The sequence below is a fragment of the Lepidochelys olivacea genome (genome assembly GCF_965140295.1).
Source record: "Lepidochelys olivacea isolate rLepOli2 genome assembly, chromosome: 12".
Classification (NCBI taxonomy): Eukaryota; Metazoa; Chordata; order Testudines; family Cheloniidae; genus Lepidochelys; species Lepidochelys olivacea.
In genome coordinates, this window is record NC_140422.1 from 25,305,477 (window position 1) to 25,320,136 (window position 14,660).

The 14,660-nt window shown below is 39.3% G+C and overlaps 1 protein-coding gene across 2 annotated transcripts in view; it reads right to left on the reverse strand.

The window, feature by feature from the left end:
- Nucleotides 1-14,660, reverse strand: part of PDP2 (pyruvate dehydrogenase phosphatase catalytic subunit 2) — a 35,257-nt gene that overhangs the window by 18,621 nt on the left and 1,976 nt on the right. The window contains exon 2 of one of the 2 annotated variants that reach the window (XM_084644503.1): nucleotides 6,528-8,937. The exons of the other annotated variant lie outside the window; for it this stretch is intronic. Coding sequence (XP_084500629.1) covers nucleotides 7,277-8,884 — 1,608 coding nt within the window. The 5' untranslated portion in view covers nucleotides 8,885-8,937 and the 3' untranslated portion in view covers nucleotides 6,528-7,276. Of the gene's footprint in view, nucleotides 1-6,527; nucleotides 8,938-14,660 lie in introns of those variants that run through there. 2 annotated transcript variants of the gene reach the window in all.

The window sequence follows — 14,660 nt, forward strand, 5'->3', positions numbered from 1 at the left end:
AGACATCTTAACAAGCTTGATCAACTGGTACTTATTTTTTTGCACTATTCTAATGGACTGCCTACCAATCATGCCTTACTATGCTAGTATGTAACTTAGATTTTCATAAGTGTGTGTTTTGGGCGGACTACTTACATAGGTGCTGGAATTAGGGATGTTGCCACACCCCCTACCTTGAAGTGGTTTCCATCATGTACAGGGTTTACAGCAGTTTGCTTCCATGGCTCTCGGCACCCCCACTATACAAATTGTTCCAGCACCCCTGCTTACTTATGAATTTCAAAGTATGTATGTTCAAAATATAACTGGTATGGGGGTGTTTATCAATTACATTTACTTCTACAAATTTTTATTGCTCAATATACTCAAACATCCTAGGTGAAGATTTCCTGTTCAAGAGTAAAGTTTTATTAGGCATTTGTAAGTTAAAAAATTTTTAAAGTGGGGGTTTTTTCAACTTGTTTGATATGTTGCTAGAGATAGGGATTATTTAAACCCCTATAAGTTATTATTTTCCCGTATAAAACTGTTTTAGATCATATCATTTAAACAGTGGTACAAACATCTAAAGTAAGAGGAATCTTGCATTTACAATCTCTTTTTCAAGGCAGTGCAATGAGTAATATTCAGAGAGAGAGTTTTTTGTTGTTGTTTTTAAATACCATTATGTTTCAGGCTCTAGCTTTGGCTACAGGGTAATGAACATCCATCAGCTGCGAGGTCTACAACTTCAGACTCTTGCTACCACCACTGGCAGTGATGTTATTAAACTATGATTGCAGAGATGTTAATGGGCCACTCTGCTGTTACACCTTGCGTTTTAGGTGTGACAAGTACTTTTCCTAGACGTGAAGAAGAGCTCTGTTTAGCTCAAAAGCTTGTTTCTCTCTCTCTCACCAACAGAAGTTTGTCCAATAAAAGATATTACCTCACCCACCTTGCCTCTCTAAATGACAGTAAGTTACCTGTATCAAAAACAAAAAAAAGTTTATCATCCAGTAAAACCATGGATGAGTTGGTAATTAGGACCAGCCAATTCCAGAACAACTCCATAGATTAAAAGATTATTTAATAAATAAATCAAGCAGTCTCCCTTTCATCTTGTTCAAAACAAACATTTCATTGACATGGATCAATCATTATGATCAGGCTACATGCCATCCAGCAAAGCAGACATTGCTCCACCCATCAAAACTCAGATTGCAAAAAATTGAGGGGAAATTTGTTAAAGTACTCAATTTCCATTTCATACATAGCATCCGGCAATGTACATAATGATCCAGTAATATGTGCCTGTATGATAATACAAGATGTCTTTTACAGGAATGGATACATCAAGAAATGCCTACACACCAGAATAGCAGTAAGAGCTGTAACAAACTGAACAAAAATTCAAGTGTCAAGTGCGAAGCTTTGTCAGAGACAATGTTGCAAACACAGCAAAAATGAGAAAAAAAAAAATCTAGAAGATAATGAAGGGAACTTGAAACTTACATGGTGCAGCGCTCATTTGACCCCTCTTTTAACCAAAGACTTGATTCCTGGAGTTGTACTTGTTGAAATTGCAAAATACTTTGCTTCAGCTTCACTGAAGACAACTGAAGGATCCAAACTTAATTCTCCCCCAAGATGTACAATGGAATTCACTGGTTGGCTGTTTTGAGCTATTTATTAAGAACTGGCCAATTCTAATGGCAATTTGTGAAGAAAATCATGACAATAGATAGAACTATTACAGCTAAAGGCTATGTCTACACTAGAAACCTTACAATGGCACAGCAGTATCGATGCAGCTGCACCGCAGTAAAATCTCCTGTGCAGCCGTTCCATGCTGAGAGGAGAGAGCTCTCACGCCAACATAATTAAAACCATCCCCAACAAGATGCAGTAGCTATGGCGGCAGGAATGACACAGTGCTGTCCATACTGGCACATCTGTTGGTGTAACTTATGTTGGATTGGGGGGGGGTGTTTTTTCATACCCTTGAGTGGCGTAAGTTTTGCCGATAGTGATAGCATAGACATGGCCTAAGAGGAACTATCCAAGCATTCATTACATGTTTGTTGATAGTGTTTTAAAGAAAGTCACACCACCGAACTGGGGGAAGTTACTAGCTGAGCACCTGGAACCAGAATTTGTTGAAGTGCTAAACCAGCTTTTGACAGCAGTAGCCTCTTCTGCAGACAAAGAAAGAATATTTTCTTTATTTGGACAAATTCATTCAAAGTTGAGAAACTGCTTGGAGTTGAAAAAAGCAGGAAAGCTTTTCTTTCTTTTCCAGTCTATGAATAAAAATGGAGGAGGAAAAGAATGAGATCTACTAGTTTTAAAAACCTGAAGGACAGCCTACATAACTTAGGAGACTGTCTCATTTTCAAGAGACTTAGGCAAGTAGGAACTTAAGCTCCAGTCACTTTCACTTAGGCATATCTGAAAATTGTCCCAAGCTGACCTGAAGTCATCAGTTTAATTCTATGACTAGCTAATTCCTCTATTTAAATACATCATTTAGTTGTGAATGTGAAACATGTTTTGATAAGAGAAGTTTATATACACAAAAACATTTAAGGCTGTTTTAATAAAAAATATGTTTAATTAAATTCCAGTTACCATTCTAATGCAGCTTGACACAAATCATGAGCAAGTTAGTTTACTAAATAAGTAGTTTATTATTCACCATTTTCTAACATACTAAAAATGTACAATTAATAAAATTTTGAAAATAATTAACTATACACATTAAAGCAATGATATAGCTTTAGTTTACCCTCCCAGGTAACAAAAAGTGCATCAAGTCTAGTGTAAAGGTTCTATTTAGTTGTAAATCAACATGTTTTAATGGTTATAATCAACCAATGAGAACGCATCTTTGTTTAGAAAGTAACTGAAGTACAAATGGAAAAGTTGATTAAAAGTCATGATTCAAATCAAGGCTTTCCACTTGATTTAAATTGGTGATTTTAAAATCACCTTGATTTAAATCAATCAATCGACCCTGTAGTATAAACATTCATTTGCACTGTTTAGACTCTGAGGACCATTCTCAGATTAATTAGAAACTTTTATTACATGGTATCAGATGTTCTCAAAAATCAATTCTTGGAACTACTTTCTAATTTTCCTGCCTCCCCATTAAAGAAAATGCAACACCAGAAGAAATTTAGGACTTTCAAGTAGATAAGTAAGGTTCAATTAAATATACCCAGGAAAGTTAACTGATTCTAACCTTCACATTCAGCAACCCAGAAGACTGGCTGATGACATCAGCAGAGGTGGTGTTTTGATCCTGGCCTCACCGTAGAGGTCAGTACACTAACACCCACCTTAGGGGCCCCCCAGACAAATAAGGTTTGGCTATTAAAGTGGCATTTTGAAATCAGTTTCACACACGTGTAGGATGTATATATTTATTTACAAAATATTAATTCACTTCAATCTTTACAAAGAAGTTAGAAAAAGCAACAAACCGTATGAAGGTTTGAAAATTTAAATACAAATAAGTCATTGTAAGTAGAGAGAGAAAAGCATTATTAACCAAACACTCAAATATTTGTGCATAATGTAAATAAGTTTCAAAATTATGCCAGAAAGTTATAGCTCAAATCCAAATTAAAGTCAGATTTACATAAACACATTTCCTTGGAAGGGATGAGTACCTACACCAGTGTTTCAACTAAGATTATTTTATTTAGATTTAAGAGGCACATTAGGTATGCAAAAAACAAGTTTCAAAGGCAATAGGTAGTTTTATTACTACATCTTGACTTGATCTTATAAAAAATACAGTTAAAGTGAAAAATGTTTAATCTCCAAACATAAAGTTGACACAAACTAAGCCAATTAAACTGTCAGTAAAGCTACAGTAGATATTTAGGATACAGCAAGGTTTACGCAGCTAAACTTAACTACCAAGTTATCCTGTGTGATATGATCAACATATTAACTTCATTTAAATTGGTTTAGCACTGAAGCATGTTACCACAACACTAAAGCACTGCATACTGTACACATTAATGCCTATTAAACATGTTTGTGCAGTTATAAAGATAAGTTATGACCACATTCTGACTGAAGTTGATGGAAGTTTTGCTATCAACTTAATCAACAGGAATTGGCCACCATTGGTTTCCAACAAAATACAAGAGTGTGTGCAGCTAAACACCATTATTTGCCAGTAAACTGAACACTCAGCACTTGCTTTAATGTTACCATTTTCCAAGGAACAATAATTACAGTGGTACAAGTTAAATCAGGCATAGACTGGCATGAAATTAGAGCTAGTACCATTCCTATTGTCAGATGTGACTGCAATCCCCAAAATAATAATCACCAATTTGCTAACAAACAACAACAAAAAGACGTTATATTTGCATATGTAGCAGTAAAACATTAGATCATTTGGGACACTTGTTGCACACAGCTCAATTTTTGCACAACAAAACCCCTGACCACATGAATTATATAGTCTTTAATTTTGTTAATATTAAGTCATTTTAACTATACCTTAAAAGTACTTAGATTTGCAACACTGTACTTTAACAGATAAAGGCTTGCATTTCCTCTAAGTATTTTACTGAGCATATTGATTGCTTACATATATATAAAGTTTTGATTTTATCTGCTCTACCAGAGTCTAGCACCTTTGTTCTCTTAGCCACATCACTAATGATATAGTGCCCTTATCTAATAAGAGGTAGTCTAGATATACACTCCTTTACAGCACTATTTTTATGGTTACAGTCTGACTGACGTAAACAACGAAACCATACAGCTGCACATGCATAGACACTTACAAAAAAGTAAGTGTAGGCACATGGGAAAAGATATCCCACTTTAACCATTCAGAGAGATTAAGGCTAAATGGGAACTAGAGGTTTGGGGAGGGCTCTCAAAAAACTTGCTCCGAGACTAGTCTCCTCCTTAGCTTTGCAGCCTACAATTCCTCCTCCACAGCCTCTCTCCTCTTCTTCCAAATGAGGAATGTCAGTGAGCCCAATGCCACCCGAGCAGGTAGGGATGGATTAAGACTAAATGAGACTATGAGACACCAAAACTTCAACACCCCCTATAACAGTCCCCCAACCCTGACACACACACACACACTTTTCCTTCAGCCTCCACCACCAATCCAAGACACAAATCTTCTTCTTTCAGCCACCCTTTCTGCTGTATACATCAAGCACAGAAATGCCACATTTGACTAGCAATATGGAAAAAATGCCAGCTGCCTCAAAGTTAAATTGCCTTTTCTGCTCCGATACGTGCTTAACAAAATACTTTAAGGTATGTTGCTTTTATGGTGCTAGGATCTGGATTCAGGAAAGCAACCCTTATTATGCAAAGCAATTAAGCATGGGCTTAAAGTTACACATATGCTTAAGTGCTTTCAGGTACTTGGACCCATAAATCAAGACAGTCTAATCTGAGGGAAAAGAACATTTAGATAATATGGAGAGAATGCTGTTACAGTTGCAACCAGGGATGCAATAATTGTTAGCACAACATCAAAATACATACACTTAATTGTCCAAATCTGCCTACGATTAATCATCCATATTAGTATTTTTAACAGTTTGTACAGTTTCCTACGTAGCTTTAATGTGGAATCTTATTTAAATACTCCACAAACCATTAATAGATAGTTTATACTGATAAATAAATGCATTTTTTTGGAAAAGCCACATGACACAAATGTTACTAATTTAGACCCAAGACTTTATCTACTTTACAGTTACTAGGAGGAGAAATATCTTCTGAACTGTAGATATCTTTAACACTCTAATATGCTAGAAAATTAAGAAAAAAAGCCACCCTTTTTTAAAAATAGAACACAAGGGTAGGCGGGAGGGGGATGAAGTGGAGTTCCACATATTACTAACTCTGCAGCACACACCCAGGTACTTTCCTGACAGCAACCACAGTAAAACTGAGGCCTCTGTTCCCAGAACTACAGTATACACCTTCCTGAAGGCAGCAATTATGCCAATGCATAACAAAAAAAGTCACTACACCACAATGTAGGCCAGATTTTAAAAAAGGAAAGCTAGTTTCAAGCTTTAAATACGGTATTCTAGAAGGTGGAGTATAAAAGAAAGCTATACAATATTGATTCTTTTAGTACAACTCAAACACGAGTGGTTTTAAATGTAAAAAAAAAGTAAAAAAACATTCACCAGGGAAATAAGGATCTGAATAGTAATCAAGAGCATTTAAACAGCATTGTACACATGGACGTAAGCAGTTCATGTCCCAAAAGCAGGGGGAATAGAAAAAACAAGAATGAAGTTCTCTTTGGTGAAATGCCAGTATTGTCGTCGATTCTATTTTTTAAAGAAAAAGTAAATGCAGTATTGTTTCTAACTGCTACATTTAAGTTTCAGATGACCTTATTAATTCCAAATACATAGACAGACAATATCTAAGTTGCAATTTCACAGATGGATCTATGAAATATTGTGCACTGAAGCAGCAGTTTCTAATATAAAATGGATTTTTAGTAAGTCAAATAATATGCATAAGAAAATACTCCAATCAAGTACTGTTGGTGTGGTAAAAGTACTCATTAAATTAGAAATATATACTATTCCTAAAGACAAGATTGTAAACTATTTTAAAGTGTGCTAGAGCTGTGGATTGTTACACATGTATGTATTCGCACACATGCTATTTTTATTCAGTTTCACACTTTAAAGTCAGCCAGTCTTGAAAAAAGTATGGTTTGTTTGCTTCCAGTAGGCATAAAATATTATTAGCAATTAGTCAATTTCAAGTATCTGATACAACAGTGTCCATTCCTAGTGTACACTTCTAAATTTTGACTGCTATACTTTGAGAGGAGGCCACACTATCTTACATGAGGCCTTTGAACAATGGCTCCTTCTTGCTCTTGGTTCTGTTACAAGTACTACCCTTCACTGACAAGTTATACTAGTTTAGATCAATTTGTCTGCTTTTTGTTCACTTCAGGAGTTTTGCCATTGGTGTCAATGGGACCAGGAGTAGGTTCACTGTCTTTCATTCCTGCCTCCACTTACATTTTACTGAACTGCTAGCAGTACATTTTACTTCAATCAACACAAAACTGGGAGCCCAGAGAAGTCTTACAAATTAGTCGTTCTAGAAAATTATTTCCAAAAGAGCTCATGGTTACTCAGTATTAAAAAACAGGGGACTTGCAGGCAACAGCATTGTAACAACTTGACTATTAGTAGAAGTAAACATTAATGGTCCCCAGTATCAGAGTTGGCCATTACATGGTACAATATTAATGCAACCCCTATTCATTTTCTTTGTAGTAGCTGTCAATTGTATCTGAATTTAAATACACCACAGTAACAGTGATGTCATCTCTATACATCCTTGCTAGATCTTCAGGTAAAGTCAACATTGCAGCAAGTTTCTCTTGGTCTATCTCTCCATATTCATTATCTCCAATTGCATGCCTTATTAGGTGAGTGGCTATATTCTGGTCATATGAGCTAACACCCCTGGCTTTTCTATGACGCAGTAGACTTTGCATGTAACCCAAGCTGGCTGGTTTCTGAAAAGTCATCCTTGGTTTCTGCACATTAGCTTGTGCTACGTGTTCTGCAACAAGTTTTATGACATCCTCATTGTTCAGCATGTCCCACAGTCCATCTGAAGCAATAACTAGAAATTTATCTTGACACCTTAGTTTATGGTAGGTGACTTCAGGCTCAGCAATTAAATAGGGAGGCGTATAGTAATTGGGAGGAGCATACTGATAAATATTTAAAGCCTCAACATCACAACCATTCTCTAGAATATTGTGTTGCAGTTCTTTACTCCATTTGAATCTGACATCTCCGAAAGCTCTAGAGGGCATGAGAATCCCTAGCAGCCTGTTGTTTATTATTACAGTTTCCGCCTCAGATTTAGGATGTTCTCCCTTTAACCTTCTGATTTCTGCTTCATTGAAAGCATTGTGATCTTGAGTAAGAGAGAGTGCAGTCCACATTCCATCTTCTTCTTGAACCCCTAGGACTGCCCTGCAATCCCCAGCATTTGCAATGTGTAAGTGAACACTGTCAATGTGAGCCACACAGGCTGTCGCACCAGAGAAAGCCACTTGAAGGGCAGTGTTTTTCATCATTTCATTTTCTAGGGGAGCCTGAGCTTCCAGTGATATATCTGAATCTAACCTTTTGAATGCATATATCAAGGCTTCTTCTACACTGAATCCCAGTTCTATGTCTGGGTTCAATAGTTCCTGCCAAAAAACTCTGAGGTGATCCAAATACAGTGAGGCTACTTCTTGGTATATGTCATTTGGATACTTGTACCACTGCAGAATTGGCAGAACTGGTTTCATGCGTTCCATGGCAAACTCAATCTCTTCCAGCGTTTGTTGAGACATGAGAGAGACAGCTATATAATAGAATAGTCTCTGACTTACCGACTGAGCACATGCATAACCTGCATGACCATCAAAGACCCCAAACATCATCCCTTTGGTCTGCAAGCATGTGGCTGCACTTCTACGATCTTCATTAGGTGTGTTGGCAGCCAGCTGGTTACTCTCAAATTTCAGCACAGAATTTGTGTTTTTACCATCAAATTCATGAATTTTATGAGAGAATTCACCTGCTCTTAGTATATCATTTATTTGTGATGGTGTCAACTGAAGACTGAAGTCGTCTTCTTCAGTTGAAGTATGTCTGAATGCTTTTTTTAAGGTGAAGACATTGTCGATGCTCCAGCTCAGCACAAAAGGGGAAAGAGGCCCTTTGGCAAATCCACACTTCCATTTAATCTTGTTTCTGTTTGGGATGTATCTTGAGTACAAACATCCTTTTCCTTGCAAAACAATGATACTGTTTCTTGCAGAACTTAAAATCCTGGAGGATACAGTACTGGACATCATAAGATGAACTCTTTGTAGAGTGAGTCCTTCAGCAAAGGAAATTTTTTCAAGACCTAGGAGTTAAAAATAAGGCAGATGTAAAAAATTAGAAGCCACACACAAATGTTCCACATGTAGCCCCTAGAACTTGAAAAAACAGCTGACGTTTTAATACGCTGCTGAAGGACAAGAGAGTGTTAAACAAGCACCGGCTCTTCCATCACTTACTTGTAAGTTCATGGAATATAAGAGCCTAAGTGTGTCTCTTTTATAATTATCCCACCAGAACAGGTAGGGTAAGTTTATCACACCTCAAATAGTCAAAAAACTATATTTTTCGCATTAATCACAGTAAGATTAAAGTAAGAAACTGCAACAGTGGTGAGAAATGCAAGCCTGAATAGCTCATTGTGATAGACTACAGGTGAAAATAAGCAGAACAAGCAGTTAAGCATGTGTCTAACTTTAAGCCCATGTGTCAGTGCTTTCATGTACTGGGACTCATAAATCAAGATAGTGATATCTGAGTGAAAGGAACATTTAGACAATACAGAGAGAAAGTTATCTGATGGTTGCAGTACGTTAGCTATCCCAGGCAAGACCTAGAAATAATTATCTCCCTCTGTTCACCAGTGCTGACCCTATAAGAAAAACCAAGTATCAGAATGATGACTATGCTACTAAGTATTCATTATGTATTATTTAGTCCTAAACACCCAATCACCACATAGTAAATGCCCAGAGAAAACAAGTCTTGCCAAACAGTCATTTAGCATAGCTCCTAGAACAGAAAGCTGCTGAGGATAGGCATATCCACTTCTAAATTGCTTATATCCAGACAGTGAGTCCTGCTCCCTCTTGTCAAATAATTTCACAATGGCATGACATAATATGTATGCACTCCCACAAAAAACAAAAACAAAAAATCCCCAAACCACCGCACACTGGCTGGGGGTTAGTGAGCTGCCGAATCTTGTCAGTCTCCAGAAACCAGTCTAAAAAGGCCACAGGCAGTGATCCCAGTCTTAATGCTTGGATGCAAAACCACCTAGGGTTAGCCAAACCAATTAGTGTTCATCTGTAAGTGAATCTGTGACCAACAGGAGAGGAAGCACTGGGCCTGACAGCAGCAAACATCTGGAGGCATTCATGACAATCTCACTACAGGTGTTAGATACCTGTAGTGGCACACGGTAAGAAAAGTTTAAGCAGCTCACAGGCTAAATGACCCAGATTCAACCTTTACAAACATCTTAGAAAAGTATGTAAATGGTAATTAGGGCAATTCCATGTTAGGGAGCCTAGAACTAAGTTTGAAATGCAAACCTCTATTGTTCGAGAATTAGAGGTAATACAAGTTGTATGTGTTTAGTTATATCTTGTTAGATATTAGCCATGTAAACAAACAGTTCTTTTCTATCACTATAGCTATTGATTCAGAGATCAAAGGGGAATATTAACATTTAGATGAATCTTGGGTGAAATAATGTCATTGTCTACATGTCTCTTTTAAAGTTTGTGGTAAACTGACTGGTGACGTTTGGGAAACAGAAGGTTACATCAAAAGCCTATTGTTCACCCAGGACTATATGGTTAAGAGGCTGCTAGAAAACTGTATAAAAAGATTCTTGGGACCTGATCCTTTCATCTCAGATCTGATTGATGCTTTATGCAGAGGAATTTTCAGTCATAAAACTAACATCTCCAGTCCCATCTAGATCACCCTGAATATGAACATTGACTAGAACCTGTGGACTAATTCTGAAAGAACTCTTTGCAACTACAAAGCTCACCATATCACCATCACACTGTAAGAGAGCACTTGTCTGCCATTCAGAGGCAGAGGGGAAAATTTAGCCTGAAAGTAGACAAGCATATAGTTGTACACTTCTTACTCCAGGGCTAAGTTTTGTTCTCTACCTACGTGTAGCAGATGCAACACAATGGTAGTTGCACTTGCTTAATCAGAGCTGGGTTTAACCCCTGGGGCAAAACATCATTGCATGGAGAACAAAGTAATACCATAGCACTATGACAGTGAAGTTGGTCCAAAAAAAAAAAAAAATATCACCTCACCCACCTTGTCTCTTTAAATTGAAGGAACAGTCAAGCACTTTCAATTACACTACTGATATCCCCACACAGAGTTGAGTGTATTTTTTAAAATAATATGTGACACTGATATATGCCACTGAGGCAGATGACCTGAGAGGACCATCCCATCTTCCAAGTAGTCATTAAGAGAGGTTGGGATTTCAGTGTGGTGGCTTCTCTGGCAGAGAAGTCAGCAACAGAGACCCAGGATAATCCTGCTAGTATATCTTTTGATGAATGGCAGCAAATCCCAAACATCAAGAACAGAAGATGGGAAAACAGCAAAGCCCTTTTCTACACTGGTGATATTTACTTAAAGATTCCCACCAAAGCTAACGTCTTTCTTCCACCAGGTGGAGCATTAGTTCATTCAAGGCTTCCCCGACCGGATCCACTTTTAAACAGTGTTTTTACTGGACTTGCTTTCAGCAGGTTTAATTAAAAATAGTTAAAAAAAAAACCTCACAGGTCCATCTATCCCAGTTCAACTGCTCCAAGAATTGACTGACTGTTGGAGATTTCATATAGGCATTTCTACCTCCAGCACTCCAACCAAGACTTCTAACTCAGGCCGTTAGCAGCTTTGTCTATTTTCAGCATTGTGACTCATCGGTGGTGGGTATCGTGGGCAGGGGAAGGCTGTGCCTCCCCAAACGGACTATTGTGAAGACTGTGCCTCCCCAAACTACCTGGCGTGGCCCCACCCACGCTTTACCCTCAGGCGCCCTCCTGCTGGCTGTTCCCTTCTGTGGCCGAGAAGCTGTGGCAAGCAGACTGGGGGCTGCAATGCGCACAAGACCTGCAGGCTGGGGCCATGCCGCACTGCACCACCCATCTTTCCGTTGCTGGGACCACGCCACCCACCCAGCGTTGTGGGGCTAGGTTCACACGGGTGGCCGGCAGCTGTGGAGGGGGTGTTCTGAGCTCCAATGGGGAATGGGGGACAGAAGAGGCGAGGCCTTGGGCAGAGGGGCCAGGAGCTAGCCTCCTCCAAGGGTGCATTCACCCACTGCCCATGCCTGCATGCCTTAGTGCCAAACCCCTCCCCATCACACCAATAGACACTTTTACAATTTGTTGTGTGTCTATCCTGTTAGTAAATTTACAGTTGAGTAGAGTAAATCAGTTAGGCCAATTTGTCTGGAGTTGTCCTACCAAAGGGAAACCTATTTGAATTCAATAATCCTCGTTGTTTTGCAAAGCTATCATAGGCATTAGAGCAGTTCTTACCTATTTGATGCTTAAGTACTCACACTCAAACACTATTAAACATTGGGTAGATCTCTGCAACAGTTCGCAAGTTTGGCTGATAGTTTCATATCAAGTATGCATTCAATAAAAATGTGTTTCTCTACTGTAAGAAGGGCTTTATGGTATATGTGAGATGGAATGCTTATAAAGCATTCCTTCTACTGAATATATATTTTGTTAGATCAGAGCCTACTGTACTACTCAACCAATATACATTTTACTTAGCCAAACTTTTTGCCTCAGGTTCAGAGATGTTCAAAACTGGAGATGGAATGCCCAAACAGTTACAGTGGCATTGTTAATCTGAAAACATCCTGGTTCAGAAGAGAACAGCAAAGTCCTGAGATTTGCATGGCTATGTGTTGTCATCCACAGATGAATCCATGCTGAAATGGAGGTCTTTGCTCAAGGTGCCATGATGAACAGAACCATGTTCTGAACATCATAATACAGAGATTGTTGGAGCAGCCATCTCTGGATTTGGGATTCTTATCCATTGTCTTCAGTGCCTCACCTTCAGCCCCTTTATCTTCTCCTTGCACTGCTGTCAGTCCATATGATCCTGTGTTCAGACTGCAGCTGCTGAGATATACCATCGTACAGTTTGACATTCCTCTTGGAAGAGCTAAAACAGTGCTTTTTGCTTGCTTTGGCCTAAAGCTGCACACTACTATTTAGGTTTACCAGGTACTCTGATGCTGTATCCAATAACCGGAGCTAGGTGAGGCTGGAGAAACTGAATGCAGACAGGCCATGTGGGACTGAAGATGTTTAGCGGAGGCATATAAGCAACTTCCAGTCAGGAGTCAGAGCACAGGTAGATGGCAAGATAGTAACACAGGAATTGGTTCTGGGGTGGGAGGTGGGTGGTTTGTGGGAAAGGAGTAGAGGACCATCAGGTCTTGATTTTTGTGACTGGCCATGGCTGCACATTTTCACTGTAACTACCTTGGGTTAGTAATATGTAGGATAACCTAACTCCAGGTGTGCCTTATACCTCAGGATATGGTGGTTGTATGATCACATAGATAGGTGATCACAGAGCATGTTTAGGGGAAAACAGTGGTTGAACCTAAGTCTGCAGTGAAGACAAAGTCTAAGTTGCAGTATTGTAAACCCTGATTTACATCAGTGTATGCATCAATATTAAGGGTCTATAGAAGTGTAATTATATTGATGTAGTTACACTGGTGCTTCCCCCCCCACACACCTTTTTTTTTTAAAAATGTGAACTGGACCAAACATCAACATATATGTTGATTCCTGCTTTGACAACAGCTTGTGTTGCTCGGTGGTAATTTGTCATCCTGTGTCATCTGCCACATCGCTGTTTCCATCACCCTCTCTGTACCTTCCTTGGGGTACAAAGTCCATGCTTCGGCTCTGCTCAGGGTACGGCAGAGTTGTGGAAGTAGAGGAAAGCCATATGTCCAGGAAAATTCCATTTTGCAGCATCCTAGCAAAGACCTCAGATAGAGCCAACCATTGTTTAGGCTTCTGACTGTTAGGCCATTGCTACACTAAAGAGCTTACAGTGGCACAGATGTACCGATGCAGCTGCAGCGCTGTAAGATCTCAAATGTAGCCACTCCATGCCAGTGGGAGAGAGCTCTTCCATTGACATAAATAAGCCACCCCCAAAAAGCAGCAGTATCTATGTCAGCAGGAGAGCGCCTCCCGCCAACATAGCACCATCCACACCAACACTTCTGTTAGTGTAACTTAGGCTGGTCAGGGGTGTGTGTTTTTCACACCCCTGAGTGACATAAGTTATCCGAACAACAGTGCTAACACAGACATAGTCTTAGTGTGAACACCTTTTTGTGAATTTCTTTAAAGACCTAGCAAGTCATTTGCTTAAACTTACCACTTAGAGCTGGATGGAGGATAACAATTCAGTTTTGCAAAAACTTCTGAGGTTTCAAATTTGTTTTCATTCCACAGTGAAGTGAAAACAAAACCTTTCAAATATGTGTTGTGAAAGAGATTTGTGTCTAAGTATCTGTTTTCCAATCAAAACGGTCAGGGTTTCAATTAATCTTTATGTCCGGATTTGTCTAGAGTTCACAGGGGACTTCAGAATCCTTCCTGGTGAGAACTTCAGTGAATTGAGTCTCTCTCCGTAAAACATTTCAGTTTTGACAACCCAGCATATTTTGACAAAAAAAGTTATCTAAAGCAGTGGTTCTCAAAGCTGGTCTGTCGCTTGTTCAGGGAAAGCCACTGGAGCGCCAGACCGGTTTGTTTACCTACTGCGTCCGCAGGTTCGGCCGATCGCGGCTCCCACTGGCTGCGGTTCGCTGCTCCAGGCCAATGGGGGCTTCAGGAAGGGTGGCCAGCATGTCCCTTGGCCCACACCGCTTTCCGCAGCCCCCATTGGCCTGGAGCGGCAAACTGCGGCCGTGATTGGCTGAACTTGTGGACACGGCAGGTAACCAAACCAGTCCGGCCC